The sequence below is a fragment of the Pleuronectes platessa genome, chromosome 11 (genome assembly GCF_947347685.1).
Source record: "Pleuronectes platessa chromosome 11, fPlePla1.1, whole genome shotgun sequence".
Lineage (NCBI taxonomy): Eukaryota > Metazoa > Chordata > Actinopteri > Pleuronectiformes > Pleuronectidae > Pleuronectes > Pleuronectes platessa.
In genome coordinates, this window is record NC_070636.1 from 25,483,748 (window position 1) to 25,511,296 (window position 27,549).

At 40.3% G+C, this 27,549-nt stretch overlaps 2 protein-coding genes across 4 annotated transcripts in view; both read left to right on the forward strand.

Annotated features, from left to right (window-relative positions):
* The first annotated feature begins 1,189 nt into the window (after nucleotides 1-1,189).
* On the forward strand, nucleotides 1,190-21,811 carry ccdc85ca (coiled-coil domain containing 85C, a). Its single transcript, XM_053434420.1, has 5 exons — nucleotides 1,190-2,095; nucleotides 14,071-14,150; nucleotides 15,186-15,266; nucleotides 18,730-18,819; nucleotides 19,185-21,811. Exons 1-5 carry the CDS (start codon nucleotides 1,411-1,413, stop codon nucleotides 19,290-19,292), a joined length of 1,044 nt encoding a protein of 347 aa, XP_053290395.1. The 5' UTR covers nucleotides 1,190-1,410; the 3' UTR covers nucleotides 19,293-21,811.
* A 2,553-nt stretch (nucleotides 21,812-24,364) lies between these two features.
* setd3 (SET domain containing 3, actin histidine methyltransferase) overlaps nucleotides 24,365-27,549 on the forward strand; it is a 36,183-nt gene continuing 32,998 nt past the window's right edge. For 2 of the 3 annotated variants that reach the window (XM_053433827.1, XM_053433831.1), the window contains exon 1: nucleotides 24,365-24,493. The gene's annotated coding sequence lies outside the window, so the exon portion shown is untranslated. Of the gene's footprint in view, nucleotides 24,572-27,549 lie in introns of all 3 variants that reach the window. The other variant, XM_053433828.1, reaches the window with a different exon arrangement.

Genomic DNA, 27,549 nt, shown 5'->3' on the forward strand with positions numbered 1-27,549 from the left:
TAAAACTCTCTGAAATCGAGTGAAAGACAAGATTGTGTAGTTCAGCATAGGTCTGGTATACAGTACGTTTACATTATAAAGGTTACGTGTGCAGTATGCCACATCACAGTGCCCAAGTGAACAAAACATACCTCCACATACTCAAGCTGCAGCTGCAGCCTCCTCCTCCTCCGTGGATTCCCCCTTTCACCCTCACTCTTCTTCTTCTTTGAGCACAAGCTCCATTTTGGTTGAAGACAGGTGAACTCAGCTGATCCATTTGTATAGTGCTTAAACCTGACTGGTGTGTCTACAATTAAGCAATCATGTATTTATTCACCTGATGGCTGTGTTGAACCAATTGGCCCATAGGGGTGGTCCTTTGACAGGCAGTGCTTTGGAATTGCAAGGAAGTGACATCTTGATATACTTCTCCGTCTACGGTATACAAGTGTGTTTAATGTTTTGCAGATCACTGTGTGTATTGTTTTGCAAAAAGTGTGAAGCTGACATTGTGCTTATAGTGGTGCAGATCTGGGCCCATGTTTTGCTCCTTGAGTGGGTTTTGATAATTGTGTAATACTTTTGATTTGAGTGTTTATGCAATTGAAAAAAACTGTAATGACAACATTCATCATCATTATAATCAAGGAAGATTTTCATTGAAAGAGTGAGGGTCCTGATGTTTTTTTCCACATATTCTTGAACAGTGGGGGCTTTGTTCATTTTCAGGTCATGAGATGGGGGAGATGAATATTTCTAAAATAACAACTGACTTAATGAAGCATGATTGCAGTACTGTTTAGGCCATGTTGAGAGAGCCAAGTGAACCTCATCTCTAACTGCTGCAGTGCACTTATTGTAGTAACCTATACTTGCAAATGCATCCTTCTGAATGATTGTGTTCTCTGTGTGTTCCACTTCACGAGTGTCAAACTATATATATTTTCTGGATGACTAAAACTAAAGTCTACATATTGTGAGCAAGAATGCACATGAATAATATATCCACCTTTTATATTGATCTATATTCCAGACGCTACTTCCTCCTGTTTGTGATGAAGTAACATCAAATCAACTGTTTTAGGAGTATATTATACAATATACAAGTTTGTGTAGCGGTCTAGAGAGTGCAATGTTTGTGTGTGTGTCTCTCTCTCTCTCTCTCTCTCTCTCTCTCTCTCTCTCTCTCTCTCTCTCTCCGGTTTCAGACAATCCCTCCATGCTGATCCTCCACTGTTCATGTTAAACACGGTGAGGAGATTTCTTGCAGTGTGTCATCTGAAGTTTTCTCTGCGGATGAATCCAGAGCAGTTCAGATGAACACGGATCTCCCTGCAGCCCGGTGCGCTGTCTACCATGGATCTGCTTTTCATCATACCGTAGAAGACTCGCAATTCATTCGGGCGACAAAAAATAAAAAGCTGGGACATGGACGGTCACGGGACGGATGTGAGCAAGCTGTCCGATGAGGGGCTGCTACTGCTAGGGAAGGAGGATGTGATCCGGAGGATGAGGAGGCTGGAGAGCCGAAACATGGACCTGATGCTGGAACACGCGGACATGATGAAGGACGTGAACCGAAGCCTGCAGGTCCATCTCCATGAGATCCGGAGTCTGAAAGACGTCAACCAGAAACTTCAGCACGATAACCTGGAGCTCCGGGAGCTGTGCTGCTTCCTAGACGACGACCGGCAGAAAGGGAAGAAGGTATCCCGGGAGTGGCAGCGGTTCGGCCGCTACACGGCCAGCGTCCTGTGGAAAGACGTCGGACTGTACCAGCAAAAGCTTCAGGAGCTGGAGGCCGGTCAGGAGGCGCTGAGGATGGAGAACATGGAGCTGAAAGAGATCGTCCTCATGCTGGATGAGGAGAGGAGGGGAGCCGGCTCACGGAGCTCCATCGACAGCCAGTCCAGCCTCAGCAACCTGAATGGTTCGGTGTCAGTTCGGGACAACGGGGATGGTAGTAGCACGTCCAGTACTGGGAGCATCGGTAGTCCGGACCACCGCCCCCACAACCACCTGCATAAAGCCCCCGAAGCGAAGACAGCGTCTCTGAGAAGGTCTATGGACGACCTGTCCGCCGCTTACCTCAAAAGAGGCACCGGGCTCAATGGTGAGTGATTATCAGATCATGGTCCGAGGCTGTTGCCTGTCACTCATCAGGTTAGCTGCATGAAGTGCAAGATGGACAAGTTTGGCAACTTGAACTGAATCATTCTTATTGTCGTTGGGCTTCGTGTTAAACATGCTGCAACACACAGGGGAACTAAGAGAAAGCAAATGTGGCAAACTTCAAGTTACAAAGTGTTTTATATCTCATCTTTAAAACATGAAAATCACAGAAACATCACACGTCAATGATCCTAATACAACATGTTACTGTTATATGTCAGTTCTTGACAAACTCAAACGCCAATAAAGTTTGATCCTGACTTTCTGCTGTCAGGTCTTCTTAAACAGATGGGAAATGTAAACTCAGGAGTTGTTATACTTGAAGGACTTCTCGTTGGTTCGTGTTGGTATTAGCTTTAAAGAGTCCATATAAAACCACTCGGCTGGTAAATGGACAACGAGTTGCTGCTGTTAAAACAGTTGTTACATTGACAGAGGTTAAGATTCTTTTAATATTTAATCAAGTTGCCAAACATGCTCATGCTTTTTGATTAATGCGTATATCCTTTAATATGGAAGGTGGTGTTGCTCATCATGTTAATAATAGTTCTCATTTGCTGTCATTCTCAGAAAGTCAACACTGTTAAACTCAGGAGAAACCAACCCTATGTTGCTAAGAGTTAAATACATGCTGTGATGTATTCCTGCAAAACATATAACCACAATAGTCAGGGCTCTAATCAGAATCAGAATCAGAATTATTTTATTTGCCAAGTATGTTTGCACATACAGGAAATTGCCTTGGTGTTGCCTTTTCAGTTCACTTACTCCCACTCTATTAATGTATGCTGGTTATTGGCTCTATAGGAATAGACTGTCCCCACAGTGGAAATAGCAGTGGTCAATTCTGGTACATATCTGGGTATCCCTCACCTCATACAGCACCTGGTAAAAAGGTTGAGGCTAAACATCTTTTTTAATTTCCGAAATAATTAAAATGCAATAAGTGCTTATCTTCTCACGTGTAGAACGTGGTTTTTGGACTAATTTGTCATATGCACACATCACAGACAAGTACTGGACAATACTCTCTGTGTTTTCAGAATTTCTTTTGGTAAGTGTTCCATATGCCTGTATGGAAATTGCAAGATGGGCTTCTGTGTATTCTGCACCAGCATCACATAAATTACTGCTATGAGGCTGACTCATAAATATGTCATTGTTCTTTAAAATCACTTGAGTGGTTACAAAGTTGATACCTTAAAATTATGACTTCCCTATGCGTGATCGTTAGTTTAGAGTAATGAGGATACAGTATATTCAGAATAACAGAGACTACAGTGCAGGCCCAAAAGGCTAATTCAGAGTCCTCTTCTTACTAGGGCCACATTTTTTAGGGGTACGGGGGTTATAAGCCCCAATCATTTTACTATCACACTGAATTATAAATATTGACTATTTTAAAACATGATAAAGTGGTTGATTTCTCTATTACATTTTCAGCACAAACAAGAATCAGAATAACTAATTTCACTGTAGCTTCTTTACTACCAGCTAGTTGATAACATCTGGAAAGTATGACAGATAAATAGCCATTATTTCTGAGGTCTATCAAGTGATTATTCTTTAGTAAAAAATTATATTTAAGAAATTAAAAGTATTTAGCCATGACATTTGACCACATCCCCTACAATGTTCAAACCAAAGGTCCTTGTCTCCAGGAATAAATGACATGGTTACATATCAAAGCAAAGTAAAACTTCATATCTAACATCTAGTTGGTTAACAATATGAACTCAATGATATTTAGTCTAAACTCAACCACACATAAACAATAATTAAAAGGGGGAAAGACAGGATTAAAATAAACCTATAACAACATACTATATTTCGATGTGCACTGATAATGCGTGATGATAAAATATAAACTGCACTTCGTGTATTTAAAACATTTTTGAACAGAGGCTAGCTTGCTAATTCACATGTGCCAGCTCATTCTTTTTTCTTCTGTTTAAATATTTATGTGTTAAAGGAAGTTTCTCTGAGAGTCCACTCCTCGGCAGGAAGGCCCTGGCTGCATTTACACACGTTGGTCTAGGACATCTCAGTGGTTGTGATTAGAAAGGGACCAGTATTGTTGACACTTATCTTTTCAAGCTGGTACTGAACTGTGACTGAAGGTTTCGGTTTTCATTGTAAATTTTAAGGCTTAGGGTTATTGGTTGTAGGTTATTCCAAAATGGACTCACAGGACCATATATTAATGGCACTCAGTGGAGCACAATAATTCTGAACCAGTTAAATATCATCAAATATAGCTCATACAAAACAAAGAGGCAAGCATAAGTAGTCAGAGAGAAAGGTGCAACTCTCAGCTGGATTGATTCTACAGTTCTGTAGTTCTCAAGCTGCAGCCTTGATCTATGATATATAATATAATATATAACATGTTCAATTTTACAGACAAATTGTTCTCTCAAATTGTTGTTGGATTATTTAAGGTTGATATGAGTATTATGTACGTCGTCTATCTGTGTGTATGTGCTGCCTTCTACTATTTATAAGTGGCTTTTCTACTCTACCCAGCACACCAGTGTGATGAAGGATTTTATTACTGAAATAGTAGCTTGAGACTGAATGCCTGTTTTACAGTGAACAAAAAACACACTTCTTTGTGGAAGAAGAGATCCTCCATGTGTCATAATAAATCATATTTACATGATGGTTAATATAAAACTTCAGATCAGTCTTTACTCACAGATTATAAGGCCTTTCTGCTCAGCACATTTCCAGTGCATGACTGCACATGGTCCACTAACCTCATAGTAAAACCAGGATGAGCTTTGAAATCAATATCAGAACCAATTCTGCTTGAGTCAACACACACATCCTCTTCTCACTGATTCAGGCAGTGTTTTATAGTCACCTTGCTGTTTGCTCACTCTCTGTCTAAATGACAGTGTCTGGCCCGGCTTGGCTCAGCACAGATGGCACAGAGCGAATTACCATTAGCACCATGACAGGAGCAAAGTAGGAAGTCAGCTGATGCAGTATACAGCGGGCCAAAGACCACATTTGAAGAAGGTCAGGGTGGATACACTGGACATAGACTTTGGGTATAAACCTGTCACTGACCATGGGTCTCGCGCTGCATTTTCCTCCCATTCTGCTTCTTGTCGTCTGTCACCGTTTTCAAAATCCCCTTCTCTACAGGAAACAATAGCCTTGAACCTACACAGTGAAAATAAGAAGTTTTGACTTGGAGTTATAAGTTGCAAGTTGGTTAAAGGAAAGCAAACAGGACTGAGTGTTTGTTTCTGCTATAGCAGAATGACAATGGAAGCAGCCTGATGATTGGTGCCTGACTACAAAACACAGAGGACCGCAGTTTTGTTGTTAACATTTAAAATACATCTTAAAAGAAACATCACGGATGCAGAATGCCAATGCTCTGGAAGTTGTGTAATACAGTTATATTAATATTTGTCCAGTGTGGTCTAAACGTGTCTCAAAATTCAACCTAAAACACTTTTAGCAATTCTACTTCTCACTGATTAGAGTACTGTAAGTGAAGTACACGGAGAAAGTGCAAATATACAATAAATTCACCAAACTTTACACAACACCAATGCTGCAGAATGATGCAGCATACAACAAAACATGTTCCAGTTACCATGCTACTACAGTAGTGTGCATAACACTGTAAACTCAGCCAATACCAGTCAAAATGAAAATTCTGTATCCAGGACAGGTTTCGATGACAGATTTCACTGTATATCTGCCAACATTTGCCTGAACTCTTAGTCCAGCCTAATTGTGTGTAGTGTTTTGAAACACCGGGCCCTGTTCTAAAAATCGTGCTTAAGCAATCGAGAAAAACTGTAAGCAATCATGTGTTTGCACACCCGATGGCTGTGTTTAACCAATTGGCTCAACAATAGGGGTGGTCATTTGACAGGCAGTGCTTTGGAATTGCAAGGATGTGACATCTTGATATACTTCTGTGTCGAATGTATACGTGTGTGTATTGTTTTGCAAAAAGTTTGAGGCTGACTTTGTGCTTATAGTGGGGCTGATCTGGGCCCATGTTTTGCTCCTTGAGTGTAAGGTTTTGATAATTGTGGAATACTTTTGATTTTAGTGTTTATGCAATCGAAAAAAACAACTATAATATAGGGTAGTTCCTCAAACAGCCTCAGTTAGTGGTGTCATTGATTCCTGAAGATATGGAAAAGACAATTGGTTTCAAATATAGCGCTCTACCTCCAGAGCCACACTTCGGATTGTATTTAATAATTTATCTGAGGAGTGCAATGAAAGACACCGTGCACTTTACTGCACAAAACTAATTTATCCGAAGAACAAGTTCATGAATGTTGAGTGAACTAATTGTAAGTCGCTTTGGACAAAAGCGTCAGCCAAATGACATGAAATGTAGTAATAATGATTTTTGCTTCACACCCTAAAGAAAGCAATCAGCTGACCTTGTACATTTTTGTCAAAACCAGCTGAATTGACATTACCTGAAATTTCCTCTTCACATTCATATTTGGAAACTTTGACTGACACAGTTCAATTTAACACAGTTTTTAAGGGGTTATACTTTTTGTAAAGATGGTAACACTTCATTATGAGCAGTATACACTTTATTTAAAGAGATCTTGAAAAGTGTTACAAAAAAGTCTGTCAATAAAAACTTCTATTTACATGTTAAGGTGCAAATAGGCAGCTGTGTGTGGGAAGTAGGAGTGAAATGTCACCTCCTCTGAGAAACAAGAAAAGACTGTGGTCAGTAGATCACTATCTGAGTCGTACCTCCATGGTGGCTGCGCTCAACTCAGCATGTTAGCAACACACAAACACACACACACACACACACACACACACACACACACACACACGCACACACGCACGAACATCAAAGAGAGACACAACAGTGGTAGCCTCCTTGGGTCAGACATCTGTGACAGACAGTGTCTGGAAAACATCTGGTTGTCTTTGTTCCATAGTGTGGATTAGGACTGATCACTTCAAGGTTGGACTGATTTATGGTTTGACATGGTCAAAGTGGCCTCAGACAGGATGCACTCCTTTTATTTCATGAAAGAGAGAGACAGTGTGTGGTTTGATTGTTGACATTTGCAGTTTAAACTAGTGTCAGCCCGATACAGAGATACAATGACTCTGTCTGATACCAGTTAAGGTCTACAGCTATCTGTGTACGTGTGTGTTTGTGTTTGTGTGTGTGTCTGTGTGTGTGTGTTTGTGATAAGCAAAATGGAGAGCAGAGCAGTGACTGTCATATCATATCATCAATCTGTCATGCTCTTGTTAATTTAGTCATGCATGTTTGGGTGGTCAGTATCATTAACCATTCACACAGGTCAGCACGGTGTGTAATGTAACCTGGAAGCAGATGTATTACTTCGGTCCATATCAACATCAGTGTCTCCACCCATTATTCATAACATCACATTTTGGAAGCGTCTGTTTGTTCTTACTAATTACTTTAACTTAATGCTAATGTGCTTCTCTACTGCCCAATATGCAAAGTGTAGTCCCTGCCTGGATTATGGCCATAGAAAGTTGTAGAAGGTTGAAAAAAGTTGTTGGGAGGAGATTTGATTCATCCTTAGTCCTGAATGTGGTTACAGGTTTAGTCCTGGGTTAGCGTCAGGAAAGATGTTATTAAAGTAAACATTACACCTTGTGCTTCAAATCACAAAGGCTTTTCTGCATTTAATAAAAACCACAATGTTTCCTTAACCTTTACAAAATGCTGGGAGCACAAACATAACGATGAAAACTTTTCATCTTGCTTCAGCTGATACAAGCATGCTAAAGATTTTTGCAACTCGCCGGTTGTTAGTTGACAATTTATCTACATTATGTTGATCAAATCCTGGCAGTATTCCATTAGAGTATGTGGACAGGGGTGTACAAACACTTATGGCAAATGTTACCCATTTTATTGTTTCCCTCCCTTTTCACCCACTGACAGCCCATTTTTACCTTCTGACCTCCTCCATTAGAAATTGCAATAGAATCCATCAGTACAGCAAAATATTTGTTTGTGAGTTTATCCACATTTTTTAATTCTGTAAATGTACATGTCTTTCCCTGATCCTGCAGCCATAACAAGACAATCATTGCTGCTTTTACCCTCTGAAGGACCCTGTAATTTGGGTGATCCATAAATTGCTCATTGACAGCTTCTCAGTGGCCCTCTGGAGACCCATAACATCTGCTGTGGAGAGAGAGAGGGGGAGGGGGGGCTGCTGGTTATATTTCCTTCAAATACTTTCTAGGGTCTCAAGCAATTCACAATTTTTTTTGACAATTTTAAACTCATGGTTCTTTGTTGCATGTTTTGTCATCAGCCTATCCGAATTGTGTTCACTATGTATCTGCCAAGATTTGTTGGTAATCACATACTGAAGATGTGTGTGTTTGTTTTAAGTCTTTGAGTCGAGCCGAATAAAAAGCTTGTATCTGGCTTGGCCTCTTCTCAATGTTTGTGTGTGTGACAGATTTACAGCATGTGATGGAGAGCGGCTGTGTTGTTATGTTAATGAGGTTGCAAGGGAAGGTCTGTGTGTGTGTGTGTGTGTGTGTGTGTGTGTGTGTGTGTGTGTGTGTGTGTGTTTGTGTGTGTGTGTGTGTGTGTGTGTGTGTGTGTGTGTGTGTGTGTGGGTGAGAGTGTGTGTGCGTGTGTGTATCTGCAGCTAAGAAAAGCTTTGAATTCACCATGGGAGAATAAGGTTAATTCTATACACCATCCACTGTATGCTGTTGGAGAAGCGGAGCACACTGCTGTGTGTAAGTTTATATCTATGTGACCGACTGAGTGAATCCATATTAGTGACTCTTTTATAGTGCGCATACAGGACCACTACTCTATTTCCACACAAAGTTGAGGCTTGTAACTGCTCCGCGGGGACTCAACTGTGGCTTTTGTATTTCCTCGTCAGTTTTTACTATATATTTGGCTCTTTCTCTTGATTAGTGTAAAGAAATTTTTATTATTAACAATTTACCTAGAACTTGGTATGTTGGACTTCTGCGTGTTTGTTTTTTATTTCTTACACTGTCACTTCCCAAAAATCCTCTAACATATTTCACTATGTACCAGGTCCCTCATACGACCCATAGAATCATGCACACTCAACAGCCCTAACCCTAACCTAACAGTAAAAAAACGTGTAAGGGCCCTGGAAGGGTCACGTTTTACTTAGGTGTAGGAAAAGATCGTGGTTTGGTTTCAATTGAGCTCTTCCTTCAGATTGGGGGACCTTTGTCGTCATGTCTACAATAATAAACATGAAGTGAAAGTTTTGGGGGAGAAAATCATGATGACTATTTATTTCCCATGTGAAATAAAGCCCAGTATCCACCCTGACCTGCTCCTAACCTGGACTTAGTTGTTCTTCACACTACATCACCTGATGTTCTCCTTTACTCATTTGATAATTACTAGAGGTCGTCTAACAATAAAATGTAAATACAGGTTATAATGCACAGATGAGCAATGGGTTCATTTGTTACAGAATAAGAGTCTCATTGATTAAGTGTCTCGATGGAGAGGGATAATCTTCTATTAACTGTCAATAAACACATACAGAATAAGTAATGTCTGGCTAAATAAATGACTTTCATGTATCAGAAACACAGCATGATGTTATGCTTAATCAGTTTACCCATATTAACATAGTTATTAATTTGAATGTGATAACATTACCAAGCAGAAGAGACACATGTTCAATCTGAGTGAGTTTACTCTAGCCGTAGGGACGAGCCCTGGCCTAAATCACAGGACAAAAGCCGCCTGCTCAGGAATTCCCACATTCCAGCACAGTACACATAATGGCCTGAGAGTAGTGTGGGAAAAGAAAGCCGTGCTGAGGAAACAATAATAGAGCTTTGTTTTGTCCAGTGTTACTGAAGAGCCTCAGACACCTGCTGGGTGGGTCCAGGAAGGAAGGAGATAAATAGGCTACACAGCAGATTTACTGAATATAAATATGGACCAAATAAATTGTGTGTGTATGTGTGTGTTTGTGTGTGTGTGTGTTACCATAGACAGTGCTGAGCCAGTGTTTCTGCTGCCAGCTGTGCTTTGTGTTCTGCCCTCTCAGTGCTCTCTCTGCCTGTATTTCTCACAGCATGTTCGAGGTTCTCATATGACAGACTCTGTATTCCCACCAGAGCTGAGCCTGTTCAGGTTTTTTTCATCATATGAAATGACACTGCGTTGTGACACTGTTGATAACAGAGGGTGAGGAGAACATGCGCCCTCAGCTCTGCAGAAGAAAAAAAATTATATCAAGAATCAAATGATTCATTGCTGGGGAAAAGACCCGACTTTCATGCCAGTGATTCAGCTGAGGAGGGAATGGTTAATATGAGAATGTAGATCACAATTGCTATGCTGGTTGTAAACATCACAGTTTGGAATTGGTGGTTTGCTTGGCCTGTGGTGATGTTTTGGAGCTAGTTAAGAATTATTACTCATTAATGAGTCTTGCTCAAATATACTGTCAACCCTTGTTGTTTGTGTGCTGGATGTTGTGTTCAAAGTTTTTTATACACAGTCTATGGTGCAGGGTGAAGTTTGAAAGCTGCTTCATCCTGTTTGGCTTATTCGCAATTTTCATAAAATGAAAAAGAATTTTCTTTATTACTGTTCATGTGTGTGGCTTACATATAAGTTTGAATGATTTATAAAAATGCATTTATTTATTCATTCTGATTGCAAACACATTCTTTGACACACGCACTTTGACACTTTGAGTGTCCTGCAGGTGCTGTGTTGAAATGTCATGGAGCATTCGTCTTGAATTAAACGGTCTGCCTTTGGTCTTAATTTTCCAGTTTAGCCATTCCTGGACAAATTGAAAGTTGTTTCTATCCATGTGTAGATATATGTCCTGACAGTGGAATTAATTATTTCACATAATTTAGGACATTTCAAAACCTCTGCCAGATGCAGAAGTGTCTAATCCTGTATTTGTGGATGCTCTTTAGATCTTGGGATGTTCTTGACACTCAATCTGAGAACACCAGATCCTAATAAGATAATGATTGAACCCAGTCTGGAATACTGATTCTTTATTGTGTGAGAAAGGAAGGGATCGTTTTTCATGTAGCTTTATTGTGTTCTTTAAATTATGTTTAATTTGAAAATAGGAAAATTATAATTAGTTAGTAATGATTAATTATGAATAATTAATTTGAGCATATTAAATTTACTAGCACAGTTTACAAATTTTTTAAAGATTATTTTATGTAGTTAACCGACAAAGGCAGACACTGTACTAAAAGGGATAGTTCACCGAAAAATTCACTCATCATCTACTCACCCCTATGCCGATGGAAGGGTTTGAAGTTTTTAAGTCCACAAAACACTTCTAGAGTCTCAGGTCTAAACAGTGCTGTAGCCGAATCCAATAGAATTGGATGTTATAAAACAACAGAAAAAAAACGACATGCCTCCATACTGCTCGTGTGGTTTCATCCAACTGTCATTAACCCCCGACATTCATATCGACTTGAAACGTGGTCATTTACACTGCGTTTTCAGACTTAATATCCTCTGATATCTTCCTACAAGGTGCATTCACGGACCCTCGGTCACACTATCGTATGGCTACGTCTGCTAGAGTGGCACTTCCAATAAACTTTCAGGCCTAAAACACTGTAAATGACCTCGTAATTGTATCTTATGCAAAGCCGGTTACCCCTGAGACTCAAGAAGTGTTTTGTGGACTCAAACACTTCATCCACCCCTCCAGCGGCACAGTGGAGTAGACGAGGAGTGAATTTTCATTTTTTGGTGAGCTATCCCTTTAGACGCTCTGGTCAAACTAGTTTCAGGTCCGCTCTCATGAGCCTCATCTACTACCTGTTTGCCCCCTGCTTGGATTTTAATGAACCACATATTTCAATATCCCCCTCACAGACTTATGAGACTCCTCAGTATCCACATTCAGGAAGAGGAAATGTGAGGCCAGGTACGACTAAATTTGACCCTGTCCTTTCATGCCTTACATTCAAAATTACTAACAAACAGGATTATAGTAAATGAAACCTGGGAAAATGTTCGGAAGGAGAGGGGAGTTCAGCTGCAACCCCTCATCGACATCTACCGCTTACATTAGCAGATTTTCTGTGTAAACTTAACTAAAAATATTCTTGATCCATAAGTGATTTTAGTGAAAGCTTCCATCTTTATAGATAGAAGGACTTTGAAGGACAGACGGACAGACAGCTAAAGAGACAGACAGAACTTTACTGTACTGACCTAGTGCTGACTGACTGTAATTTAAGGAGGTCCTCTTAACTCTGTGGTTATTCAGTCAGCACTGTCTCCACTTGAGAGGGTGGGTTGGTGTTCCTTTGTGTGTGTGTGTGTGTGTGTGTGTGTGTGTGTGTGTGTGTGTGTGTGTGTGTGTGTGTGTGTGTGTGTGTGTGTGTGTGTGTGTGCATTCCTGTGTTTGCCCTGAGGTCAACACCATCTGTACAAGTGACTTTGACCACATTGCCTGGACTTTATCTCATGGCTAGTGGAAATGGAATGGAATCAAATTAAGCTCTTCACCAATGGTCCTTTTTGGATTTATATTTATTTATTAATATATAATTTATTCAAAAATAGTTATCAAAATGAATAAATAACAAGAAGTCAAAGTTTTGGTGCAATTCAATTCAGTTTTATTTGTAAAGCGCCGAATCATGACATACATCTTGAGGTCGAGACCTTACAAAATTATAGAAAACCTTTCGAACAAGGCGCAGCACTTTGGCAAATGTGGAAAGTGTAGTGCATGAGTATTAATTTGATTTAATAAAACACAATGTCAAACAGAAAAGACCTGTAGTTCTTTGTTGTTTGTTCGGCCTATGGCTGATGAAAACCTATAGTTCAACTCTAGGGACAGAAAGCAGACCTGCCCCTGACAACCTGAGGTATTATCACATGTCGAAAGAGTAACATTAATGTACCACTAATAAGTCAATGATGGAGCTGTTGGTACAGATAGTAACATTATGATTATAATTATTTATCAAAACAAATTGAAATAGGCTTGATGCAACCGATTTTCTTTGAATACAGTTTATTTTTCGTTGCCATAATAAAATATTAACATTTCATTCAACTTTAACGACCATATAGATAAATGGAAAGTGGATGAACTGCATTTATACAGCCTTAACTCTTCTTAATGACCATTCGGTCACATTCACCCATTCACATACACATTCATATGATACAAATTGGAGGTATATTTGAATTAGAATCAACTGCTCTTTGGTTTAAGGTTAAACTTAAACTATCTTCAAAGGACCCATCGTATGCCCATTTTACCACAGTTGATATGGTTCCTTGGGGTCTGAAATGTCTGTAACATATTTTGGTCAAAATACCACAAGGATCATTTAAAACAGCACCCTTTTTACCCTGTCTAAAACAGCCCCCCTCAGATTAACCTGTTTTGAGAGATGCTGGCAGAGGTGGAGGCTCAGATGTTGAACATAGGGCTCAGGTATCAGTTCACTGCAGCCATCAGACACTACACAGACAAGCTCATTGTTTTATAATACAACTATACAGTGTTGATCATGTTGCTGTGCCCAATGAAAGAGAATGAAAATAGAGGCATGAGCAAATTATTTTATCCACCCATCCCTGGATAGGTCAGCAGCATATCGCAGGGCTGACAAACAGAGACAAACAAACATTTAGACCTGCAGTCAGTGCATTGTCTCTAATAATCCAACCCCAATCTGCATGTGTTCAGACCATGGAAGGGAGCCTGAGAAAAGCCATGCAGACACGAGGGGAACATTCTTGTTGTAAGGCAACAGTACTAATCACTGCACCACCGTGCCACCAAAAATTCTCTGATACCTAGTTTCATTTTATTCACTCTATCCAAGACCTCATCAGATGGGCCTTTTTTTCTTTGTCTTGTAAAGATGCATCCGTGGGTTATATCACACAGCTGGAAAACATGGTGAGGATGCTGGAGGATGAAAAAAAGCTGCTGCTGTCACAGGTAAGTGGTGTCACTGTCATCCTTCTGCTTTTGTATGTATGTGTGCGTGTGTTTGTGTGTGTGTGTGTGTGTGAGCTTGACTCCTACCAATCATTAACAAGTATTAAGAGCTGAGCCTCAAACCTTCTGGCTCATATATCTGCTGTTTATGTAGCAGCACTCCCTCCATCTTTCCCTTTTATTCACTCTGGCCATGTTCAGGTTATGCTTCAATAAAATCTCAGCACAAAGACATTAAATTGTCTGCAAAACAATGGCAATTAAGTCTGATGTGGTTACATTTAATATTGCTTCTCATTTCCCTTTATGAGTGACAACAGTCAGTACATGTCCCAGCTGAGATGACTAGACTTCACCCGCACAAACAGATAATGGGAAGGTTGTTGAATTGTGTCTAAGTTATTTATTCACCGGCTTCCAAAGTGAACGATACCCATCACGACCTCCAAGTGTTCCAACCAGAAAATGTCTATAACCCTCTTATTCTTGTTGATGTAAATGGGACATCTAATCACATTAATTTTCAATTTTTATTTTCATTCGTCAGTTCAGCTCTTCAGTCAGGGTCAGACACCACTTTTTGCAGTGTTTGGGATGGTATTAACTGTGTTCTAAGATATTTTGGTTTCACCAGAATTTACTGAATTGAAGAAAAAAAAATATAAACTACATCTGAGATGTTTACCAGAAGGTGAAGGATCAGTATCAGCTCTGCAGCTCTTCTCACATGATTCAGATCAGGAAACCGTTAACTTCCTGCGGCAGATACAGGTCATCCTATATCACCTCAAGCTCTGTCTGAGGAGTGGATTGATCCTGTTCGGCTATACTGCAAACACAGCAGGTCTATGGCACATCCTTTCGCCATGGGAACGATGTTTACCTAGCTCAGCAGCACTGCTGCTTCCTCTCACACCTTCTCTTCTTCTTCTTCATATTATTTTTGTCCAACTGCTTGTTGCCTCAGAATATCCTTGTACTCTCATCTTTCTGTTAACATGGTGACAATAATGATTGTGAATCCTACCTCTGCAGGGTGCTGCTCGGACCCCGTCACCCACAGAGTTCTACATCCACCCAGGGCAGAAACCAGAGACAATAGTCCACGCAATGAAGGTAGACCACAACTCTGCCTGTGTGAGCTGATGAGATCTTCTATTTTACGCCATAATAAAGATGATTATGGATAAAAGAAGCAATTACTTGGATCCTTCACTCAAGTATTGTGCTTTTGCTGAGGGTGTAAGTTATGTTCCTGGTTCGAGTTAGTGTCAGAATGATACATAGTTTCAAGTTTCCAACTGGTCCGGTTAGTTTTCAAAAAGCCCAAACTCAAATGTCCCAGAAAGTATCAAAAAAAGCCATGTCGTTCTATTATTTGTGATTCAATCGGGCGGGTAAAAATAAAACACTCGCACTCCATGTTCTTCTTGAAAATGGTACATCATGGAGCACCGTCAGGTTCTGTTTATGCTTGTGTTAATCTGGAGTGTATATAATCAAACATTCGAGGACTGATAATATGACCAGCAGGTATTAAGTAATTTAATAATCGGCCTACATGACCTGAGTAACTGTGGCTATCCATGGCAGACAACGATGAGTTGGTTCATGTACCTTGACCAGGGGTGGACTGGGACAAAAATTCAGCCCTGGCATTGTCTGTCCAGACCAGCCCACTACATTATCAGCGGACACCACATAGAAGTCCACAAATCTCGCGGCGTCTTCTCTCATGCATACTACTGTTACCACCTAGCTCAAAGATGGCAACAAGAAGGGAGGCCACACACAAACCTCTCAAGCCAAAAGTGAATTTATTTAACCCCAAATCAAGATAGCTCTAAATACGTAGTGGGATGTGTAAAATATGTTACGCGTCAGTGGTGTTAACAGTGTTTGGATGTGTGAAAATAAGGTGTGATGTATGTTGTAAGGTGCAGAAGCAAAGAAAAACAAAGGCTGAGGGCCCCTGCCCCTGGAAGCAGCCTTTAGATCTGAAAAATGAAAAATAAAGACAATGTTTTCCTCTGAAACACACATCCAACTTTTTGGATGTGTGTTTCTTTTAAAACCTTTTGAAAATTATTATAATTATGAAGTATGAACTTATACATTAAAAAATACATGATAAACTTACCAAATTATAACAGTGGTCCCAAATGTCCACATATAAAACAGAGGGAGAACGACTCCTCAAATATATCACAACAACCTGTAATGGAGAATAATTGATCATTTAGTGTACATGATCACACCATTAAGGATCAACACATAACTCTCATCTCTATTTACAGCTCAGAAACGACGTTAGCAGCTCTTAGCTAGCTTAGCTAAATCATCTGAACAATAATAACCCATAATATCACATTTCGGCATATTAAAACAAAATCAAAAACGTTTTCTACTTTGTTTTGGACATGTCTAAAAAATGTAGCCTAGCCAGCCCCAGGCCAACGTTACTTACCATGTCTGCCTCCACTCGCTCATCATTGTCGAGTCCTCCTCTCGTCTCCCGGTGCACCTGCTGCTGCTGGGCTGGTGAACCCGGCACCAAATAGGTCCGTCAGTTTGGCACATTTAGCAGCCTCCACCTCCAGAGACTTCAGCTTTTTTTCCGATGCTTCTCAGCGCCACCCTGGCGTTTTTTACTCTTATTATCCATTTTAAGTTTCTGTCTCAGCAGCAGCCCGTCCCGTATGGAGCCAGAACAGTCTCAAAAGGATTAAATGCACACAGAAATGAATACATGCGCAAAAAAGATCCACAAATACATTTTCAATGCACACACAAATATGTTTCATTCCATATATAAGTAAAAAAAATTCACATGTAAAATATAAGATTCATAAACATATTTCCGATGCACACACAAATAGAAAAAAAATTCACAAATATATGCATGTAAAAGTATTTGCAATCTTCATCAAATACATATTTGGAGCTTGTTACATTCATTAAAAAAAAGTGTGTGCATTGAAAATGTATTTGTGGATCTTTTTTGCGCATGTATTCATTTCTGTGTGCATTTAATCCTTTTGAGACTGTTCTGGCTCCATACGGGACGGGACTCCCCCCGCCAATGCCATGAGGTCCCGCCCCACCCTGGTTTGTGTTGTGATTGACAGCACTGTCAGGGCTCTCTGAGCCTGTCAGCCCATGATTGATTGACAATGACAAACAATAGACCAATAATATGTGTCGATGCTGGCAACACATTGCCAGCCCTCTGTAGCCAATTGGCCGGCCCAATTGGAGGGAATTTAGAGAGGAAGAAGAGAGGAAAAAAAAACAAAACAGAGCGGACCAGACCGGCCCACATTGGGTCAACGGCCCACCGGGACGATGCCCGGTATGCCAGATGGCCAGTCCACCCCTGACCTTGACGTACGACTCAACAACATCTACCGTGCTCACAGTGGGTGTCGATTCAAAAATCCTAGAGTGCAGTTGTTTGGTCCACACCGGATATCAAATCCAAATTCACACCATCCAAACGAAACAAAAAAGGTGTAAACGCTCCGAGGCTCGATTCAACCGGAATAAACTAGGCTGTTGCGACAGCTCCCTTAGATACAAATACAAACAAAGAAAGAATACTCTGAAAAAAGTAGAATGAATGCATTCAAATTCAAGAATCTGTAGCTCATGTAGTTACTGTACGATGGTAAAAGAGTTCAGATCCTTAATCATGAGATTCAGCAGCACACAAATGTTTTTAATTAGAGGTCGTCACATGAGGAGGTCTTCATGGGAGAGGAAAAAACACATACTGATCTGATTCACTGATCTGTTTTCAGTTGGTCTTGATTTGTGTGAAATATTGGATATTTTATGAAACTATGGGACATCTTTAGAGATATAACATCTAACGACCCAGACACATCAGAAATTAGGCCCCTCAGAAAGGGCCCTCAAACTGTTTATATTAGCACTCACAAGCCACGTGGTTGGGAATTGCTTGTTTTTCATTGCAGTTTATTGTTTTTTACAGAATTGTCATTCTTTTAAACTGCAACTGCTAAGCATTTACTGTAGCTGTCAGTTTTGTTTGGTTTTATAATTCTGTCTGAAGGAAAGACTGTGGCGGAAGAAGTATTCAGATCCTTTAATAGTAATATAATAATAATATAATAATATAATAATAATAGTAATAGTACCAATATAGTAATGTGAAAAAATACTCCAGGACATGTAAGTTGTTGAGGTAGACCCATGCTACTCCCACTGATCAGTTAACCTCTATATGTCGTTTGTTACAATGAAAGACACCAGCTGCCCTCTAGTGGCTAAATTATGATACAGCTTTTACCAAGTTTAGGTTGATACACCACCTCTGTCTGTCCACTGTCTTTGAGCTTTGACTCCCTAGCACAGGTTATAACTTTGAATTAGCTGACCTCACTCCAAAAGAACTTAGTGTTGCGCACGTGCTTCATCAATAAAACTGTGCTCAGACTTTACAGCAGAGTTGGATTCAAATTTGTTGTCAGTTACTGTTATGCATGCCACATGAGTTGTTTCCTTACCTCATGTTGTGTGTGTGTGTGTGTGTGTGTGTGTGTGTGTGGTGTTGCAGGTCCATGAAATGCTTGACAGACAGTGTCAACAGGAATATGATGAAGATCTCAGTGAAAAAGAGAAGGCCATCGTCAGAGAGATGTGCAATGTAAGATCCAACAAGAACTTTCTAGCAGCATTGTGGCGAGCATTGTGTACAAAATCAGACACAGACAACCATGTCAAATGGTTTTACAGTGATACAACATTCCCCAGAACTTATAAACTTATATTAATCTTATATACTCACATATGACCATCACACACCTGTCACATGTAGCATGCTCATGCACATGTAATAGACATGCTTTATTTTCTTTTAACGTAATACAAATGACTTAACTTATGACTTATAATCATGTACCATGACTGATGATTATTTTAAATGATTTTTAGACATATAACAAGACTGGTAAAAAAAAATGACTGCTAAACATATACAATGTCCCTAACAGTATTGATTGTCCCTCTCAGGTTGTTTGGAGAAAGCTGGGCGATGCCACCGGCTCCAAGCCATCCGTCAGACAGCAGCTTTCAGGAAACCAGTTCAAAGGGCCGCTACAGTTGTCGGACACCAAGTGAAGCCACCAGACATCCCAGCAGTCAAACAATCCTAGTTTGGACTGGAAGCTTTTCAACCATGTATTCTCTTTGTTGGCTGATTAATTACAGCCACCTCAGTCTGAACTAAAATGAGTTTTATTGGATGTATGTGTCATCTCTACCTGGATGTGGTACCAACTGTGGAAGACCATGGCTGTTACAAGGACAAAAACAGCCACTCTTGATGATGTCTGACACAGATTGTAGGAAACATTTTCAAACGCTGGGTTTGGGTTTACCTGCCATCATCTTAGAAGCAGAAGGTCTGAACTTGGGATATGTGGGCAAAGCCTGATTGGAGCTACAACACAAAACGCAGTCACCATGGCTGAATGGGATTGGCTACGGATACACAGATACGCTGGGCATCCACACTACTACTACACCACGCTACACCTACACCACGCTACACCAACACGCTTAAACAGAGAAGTTTGTAAATGCTTTAGTTTTCATTTGAAACCACAAGGGCAGCATTTTAGTCTGAACTAATGTTCTGAAAAAGATGTTTGCAAACTATGAAGTAGACATACACAACTTCTGGCTGATTGGATATTTTTGGTCACAATGTTACTTGACTCGTCAGTCTCCTTTCACATGACCCTCTTCTGGACAAAAACAGCTGGTATTAGCCCCTGCTACCAGTGTAGAACACAACATGGATTATCAATTAAAAGCACTTGCTGACCAATTCCTGACCCTGTTGTCTTTGCTTACAACTGTTGTGCAGTTAGATTCAGCATTCTATGGTTTTGGTAAATAGTTTTGTATTTATATAATGATTTTCTAGTCTGATGATGACCACTCAAAGCTCTTTACAGTTGTTGTTCTATGAGGGGCAATTCGGGGTTCAGCATCTTGCCAGTACTGGGGATCGAACTGCCGACCTTCAGGTTGGATGACGACTGCTCTACCCCTCAGCCACATCCGCCCACCCACATCATTCTACAATGATACAAATTAATGTTGTGTAGGAGACAAGCTGTTTTTCGAGCGGTCTGGGACAATTCGGGAGCACATGCCCAGTGTACATGAGCGATAACGTAATATATGTTTTCACACAAGATTTCCAGCAAGGGGATTCAAGTTTAAATGGAGCATAATCGTTTGTGTGGACAGACAAAACAACCTGTCAATAAAGTCAACATTACCAGAATCCTTCCCTTTAAGACTTAATATTTCTAAAATGGTCCAATATTTCTCACCCTGACACATGAACAAAAATTCTTGGAATCATCACTGTATTTCAAGATGTTTTTCAAACTGGTCAAAGTTTCCCTGAGAAGAAGCAGCTGAACTTCTATTTTGGATTCCTGATTCAGCTCTGCCACATGCTGTCAGAGAAACCAGACCAAACAGCAGCTCATTGTCCTGGACCTGACCATGACTGTCTCTGCAGGAGCCTCTGTTTGTTTCTCCATAAAGAAAAGGAAGACATGTATTTAAACAGTTGATGAATTTCTCTGATTTATATTTCCTTTAATTTGTCTGATAACCCGGGCTTCCTTCAAAACTGTCATTTCATTTCCTGGACATTATATGACCTTTGACGTTGTTGTAAATGCACAGTAAGAATGGAAAAAGGCTATGAAGGTCTGAAGGTCTAAAATTGTGCAGAACCTTAATAATGTGCACACAGGATAATTACCTTGTGTGTGCACAGGATTAAAAAAAAACATAATTTAGAAAGGATCTCTGTAGATTGGCCTGTTTAGGGATTCAAGTTATCTTTGAACAAAAAAAATATCAGAATCTCTTTTGAAGCTGATACTTTAACTGTAGAGTTACATGTGCATGCACTAACACTACTGTCTCTGATTTATGAAACGTCTGTACTTAGCCTAAATGTAAAAGACAGTTCTTATATAGAAAGCTTATATTTTCTTTTGTTATATATTCTGAAGAGTTGCTGTTGATCTCACTGTCAATGCTGTGGGCGCCTTATTGATGTTGGCAGCAGCTTTAAAACAAAAGACATATACTGTGCATACAGAGCTCAAACTGCTACCATGTCTTCCCATGATCAGTTTACTATTACTGTCTGACTTGTAACTTGTAACATGTAATTGTGCTGTGTCACCCACAAAAGGACTGATCAACTAACTTCACATCTGTCTTTCATTCAGAGACATGTTTAGTGTAACACAGTACAAACATTAGAAGCAAAGTCATTCTCCATCATAATAAAAGCTCTAACGCTGTCTGATTTACATGGTGTTAGCTATGAGCTAGCCACAGATGTACCACCAATTACTGTCAACAAGTGTGCTGTGCTGTATCTGAGCCACAGTGATTCAAATGTATTCTATCTTCTTCTGGGTGAACCATGTTTCCCAGCGGCTTATCGCTGGTGTAAGATAAGGCCCTTTGACTGAAATTGTCCTCCATGATGGTATATTTTAGAGAAAGACCCGAAGAAGCTGTTTATCAAAACATATTTCCTATAGTTTACTATTGTATAGCATTTCTTTATATTTTTGAGAAAGGTATATGTAGCTAGAAATGTATTTTAGCTGAATATGATAATGATATGAGAACGTTTAAGATGGTTTTGAAATAAAAATTTAATATTCTTTCTTTACAAAACTGTGTCGGTAGATGTTTATTGTGAAAGCTTGATATTAAATGTTGATTTGATGGTTATTTGCCGGGAAGCATACAAACATATAGATTTTAGATTTTTGAATCCACCCCAAATTGTACAAACTCATAACTATCCGTGCACTGAAAATGCCCGATTTTTTTAATCAAGTTGTATTAATTATTCTCTGAAAAATAACAAAAATGTTGAAATCCAGTAAGCCATGAATGAGTTGATATTAATATAACTATTTTGGGTAATGACACAAGGTATTTGAAGGTTTTTATTTTTGCGTCACTGTTTCAATTAAATTAAATTAATTAATTGATAATAATATTGCAAAAAAAAAGGACTAAAAATCAAAGGTGCATTATTTAGATAACTGGTTATCTATGTTTATTGATTCTGCAGAAAGTAGGTCACAGAGGATATGGGTGGGGATAATAGTTTATTCAAGCCCCTTTTCAACTTTGGTGGGTTAGTTGGAGAGAGGGAGAGTCGGGATGCCGTATTTTTTGTTTGACTTCCGGGCAATTTTCTGTTGATCACTGTTCCTCCGTTTATGGGTTTGTGCACATTAAAATTCGTTGATGAAGATGTTTATTTAGATTTTTCAAAAATGGTTAACGGCTGTTCAGATTTTCTGGTTAATTGATGAGAACTGGTTATGGTTAAAGTCGAAGGGGTTTACAGCAAATTCAATTATTCCTTTACTGCAATTTGAATAATAAATACCACTTATGCCTTCAATTTAAAATCCAGTATATAATCACACATTTAGTATGTGTCTGTTGGTGTCAGTGAGGAAAAGCCGTCATGAAGCCGGGCTGGGGAGAAGTCGGACAAAATTGTGAACAACTAAGCTATAAATGCAAAAAGGATGAAATATAGTATGTGTGAGACCAGTGTTAGAGCATTACATGATACGATAATAGCAACACACTGTATTCATAATGGTCTGTAAATAAAAGATGGTAGCTTTTAAAAGTTAATTATTAAGGAGAAAAAAAAAACACTTCGTCACAAAGCTGCCTTTACCTGTTTGCTCCAACATGCGAATGAAAATGTAACATCAAAAGTTTGTGTGTGCTGTTGAAATACTCTAAATCCGCCTGTACTTGTGAAGCAAGACCTTTCAATCCTCCATGTTAACAATTCTAAATTAAATCACACCCACATGAAAGTGTTTTTCTATAATTGAGCAGGAAGTGGCATAGATTAGCAACATTTTCATTCATTGCTCCATATCATCAGGTAATAAAGAGGTAAACTGAAATACCTTGTTTTATTGATAAAAGGTCAGAATGTTTGGATCACCTAACTTGGTCAGAACAACTCTGAATAAACGACTGTCACTCAGTTTAACAGCCTGTCTCACTGATTCTTAATACGTCTTGAGAATGAAAGAGACAGAGATGGCATTATAAAGAACATATGTGAGACTGACAGTGTTATAGATGAATGAGTTGAAACAGGTTTGTGTTGGTGATTATCCTTCTTATTGGCGGCCTGTCTGCTAGTGCATCAGATAATTCTCAGGAAGGATTTACAACAACACAGGTGTGCCAAATTGGAGCTGTGGACACCTAAATATCTCACTATCACATTGAAAACAATGTTAGACTCTGTGCTGATGAACCGCACTCTAACCTAACTACATATGACATTTGACATTTGTCTAAATGGTGGATTTAGACTTGATTTTTTTTACTGCAATCCGAGTAAAGAGCCCCCCCTGTGGCAGCTTTGTCAATCACATGATGGTTGTCACTTCATGTATGCCTCTCTGCCTCCTGGTCTCAACCCTGCCCATCATAGTTTTAAAAGTTTAATAAACCTTGTCATATTTCTAGATATAAGAGCCGCTCCATAGAAAGTGGGATGAATGCCGTCTCCCTATGCCTATCTGACCAGGTATTCCCTAAAAACTTGGAAAATCATCTGCTAAATTTACATTGTTCTCTGAACACCAGAAGATGACATGTGACTGTAATGTCATCACTTGTCAGATGAGACAAAGGCCCGGAAAAACCTGAGTATCTTTTTCTAAGGGATTTATCAACAACAACAAATATTTTATGTCCTTGTTACAGCTGTAATGTTCCTGTTCAGTGTCCCTGTTTTTCTCTCATCTCTCCTCAAGCTCCATGCTGATCAGTCATCATCGATCTTTAAGAACTCAGCCTGAGATTTTAACATTTTGTCATCAGAAAACACTGTAAACCACTCAATGTATGTAAAAAAAAGTATACATACATCTTTTTAAGATAAAATCTAAATGAGTAAATTGGGGCCAATCAATGACTGACATGTCTTTCAACCAATCAACCATCTTAATTATTACCATCTATGGTCTTGTTTCGCTTTCTAAAAGTACACATCCAATCATAGTGCGTGATGAAAAGGGGAAGTATGTCTAGCAGCAGCTTTAACCAATCAGCTGTCGGGGTCATTGATCGTTCTGTACTACAACCAATCAAAACGCCAGAATCTAGTGCCTTTGGTGGGCTCTGTCTAGAGGTCCCACCAATTAGACGCGGGGCTTTGTCAAGGTTGGTTTGTGCGCAGGAACAGAGGGACCGTTGCTGTCAGTGGAAAGGTACGAGTGAACTGGAGAAATATGTCTTCTGGGGTTTATGGTTCAGTTCTGACTACGCGACTCTTCTTCTGTGTCACTGTGTGTATATACTGTGCAGGCTGCTTTACAGTAGCGAACATAGTTAACTAGCTAACCAGCAGATTAGCTCCTTCTGAAACTCAGCTTCTATTACAGGACAGATTAGTAGCTAACGGCTAGCTCGCTAACGTTCCTCGGTGCTGATGATTGAGCTCCGGTTGTTACCGAGCCTTGGTCCGCTCACGGCTCTGCTTGGATGGGCCTGGGTCTTCGGTGTAAGGAAGCTAGCTGCCGGCCTAGCGGGAGAGGATGACACATCCCGTGGGGCTAACTGGAGCTGGGCAGTGGGTTGAGGGGAGAACCGTGTTTATGTCTTACTACGGTAACAGAAAAGCAATACCTGATAGGCACTTCACCAAACCTGGTAAATGTTAGTCAGAAAGTGTTCAGTGATTTCTGTCACCAGCTGTCTAACATGACAGAGAACTCCAGAGAGCAGCCACGCTGCTAACTGTCGTGAGCTTCAGAGTGGGTGGGGTAGCCCAACTTTTTATAAAAAAGCTATATTATTTCCTGCAGGGTTTGACAGCGCACAAAGCTTAGTCTATTGGACCCAGGTCATCCATTTCTGATGGAAACGTTTAGATCGTAGCTCCTAAAGGATGAAACCCTCCAGAGTCTGCTGGTTTAGTTTAGACAAAACCATTCGAATATCCAGAGCTGAGGGCATAATGCACGCTGTTGGTGATGGTGTGGGAAAATCTGTTGGGATGTGTGTATGGCTGATCTGGAGTCGGTTTGGTAGGATTAAGTAGACATTATTTAATTGAAAATATGGATTTTTTATGTGTAGATATTCTCCATGTAATTTGCATACAAAATATCTCTAAACAACCAAGGATTTCAACTCAGGCACACTTTAAATGTAGCCCGGTTCTGCAGGAAAACTAAAGGGCCTGTTAACGCTGGTTCTAAAACTTTTACACGGTTGTTCTGGTCATAGTAATAATTATATTATACATTTTTTTTTTATTGTTGTTTGTGTTGTACCACCATTCAAATTTCCATGCTAGAAACATGGAACTTGGCCCAGGAAATGATGTGCATGTGCCTCCTTAGAAATATGAGACCAATCACCCGGATGGTGGCGCTCTAATTATCATGAAGTTTGGTGTTTTGGCCTGAGTGGTGGATTGAAGTGATGTGAATCAGCAGTTCCACTAGAACGAGAAAGTGGCTGTCTGAAGTTCTGTTCTTGTTAATGACTGGCTTTGGACCACAGTAACAACTGCTACTGAATTTCACTGAGCAGCTGTGTGTCGTTAGAGGGAATGGAGACACACGTGTCCTGGGCACATGGTTGTAAAGTGAGGTTAGATTGATAGAGACCCCAGTTGCCAAAAACGGACTCAGCCACTTCTTCTGCTTTGGTAAACTGTCGTGTGCGTGTGAATGTGTGCATGTGTTCGAGGGAGGTAGAGCACATGGGGTGAGCAGTTCAGTGAGGAGGAATCCATATTAGTTGTACTAAGAGCTGTTGGAAATGAAACTGGTTCACATTGGATGGTAATTTTGTCGATATGAATGTATGGAAATCATTGAACTCACGATGTAACTTTAGCCTGGATGCCAGACGAACTTAGCCCCGCCCACAACATTTTTGGTCGGGCAGTTCGGTCTGGAGTCGCTCCGTTGAGGAAAAATTATGGCCCGACCGGGCCAATCAGATTGTCAGGGCTGGCTTTATACGATGATTGACAGATGATCAACGGTAACGTAATCAACCACGTCATCAAAGTGCCCTTGGGTTGAATTCGTTTTCAAAAAACATGCCTGCCGCTGGCGAGCTGAGATGTGTAGATGCTGCCATTGAGTCTGTTTTAGAAGACATCGACAGCGCATTCATTTTGAAAGAGGAACACAGAACGTGGAGGCGGCGCCAAAGCACCGCGCTAATCCCTATCGCCCCGGCGCTTGGCTGTTCACAACGGACACTGAAGCGACGCTGAACCGCCGGGCAGCGCTAATAATATCACCCGTTGATCCAGTAGATCGCTGCACGGCTTTGTGCCAGTCACACCGGAGGCTGAAGCACCGCGCTGCGCCAAGGCTGCCTCGCGGTGCTTCAGCCTCCGGTGTGACCGGCACAAAGTTTTAACATGGGAGTGGATGGGAGCCAGCTGTTATTTAAGGCTTGGCGCTGCGCTGAAGCGTCCGGTGTGAACCCGGGTTAGTAAATAACTCACAATGCGTTGCTTAGCATACGTCACATACTACGTTGCTCTGATTGGTTGTAGGTCTATCCAATTGAGCGAAGAGGAATTTTACTTCCTGGTCAGTTGAAACACGCCCCATAATCACAGCCCAATGGAGAGGTCTCAGACTCACATTCTGACTAGAATTGTGAGTCTGACTACGTCAGGCTAATGTAACTTACCATTCACAACAGAATGTCTGACTGGTAGTGAGACAATGATCTGGATTAGCAGATCGCAAAATCCGCTTTTGGTGTCTGTCTCTTGCTACTCTGCCTTGTCTGTTAGGTGTAACATCCTAAGGGTTGGGAGGCGTGCCCTTGTGTCACATGACCTACCAGGACACCAATCCACATGATGTGACCGAAGCTGTAACTCCAGCTTTTTTAAATGTTTTTTATCTGTTATTCTCATCAAGAAGTTTACAGATTAACCAAAGAAACTAAAGAAAAGTCTCAAAGACAATGATGATAACTTTAGGCAGTGAAGAATTCTATATAGGTGAGCATCAACAACGTTGATTGGTGGATGTCAAGTTGATCATGTTATTATAGGGTTCTTTATGGTGGAGATTTTGTCGATCAGCTCTCTTCTTGTCTTTCCGCTGTATCATGTTCGAGCTCACAATATTAGTTAAACTCCAGCAGCGCACAGCGTCATATTAATACATGATGTCACATCACTCCCTGAGCAGAAGTTGAAATCCTGAGCTGTGGCTAGAACTTTCCTTTCCTACACTCAGTGTTTCTGACACAAAACATCAAGATGGAAGTGCAATTCTTC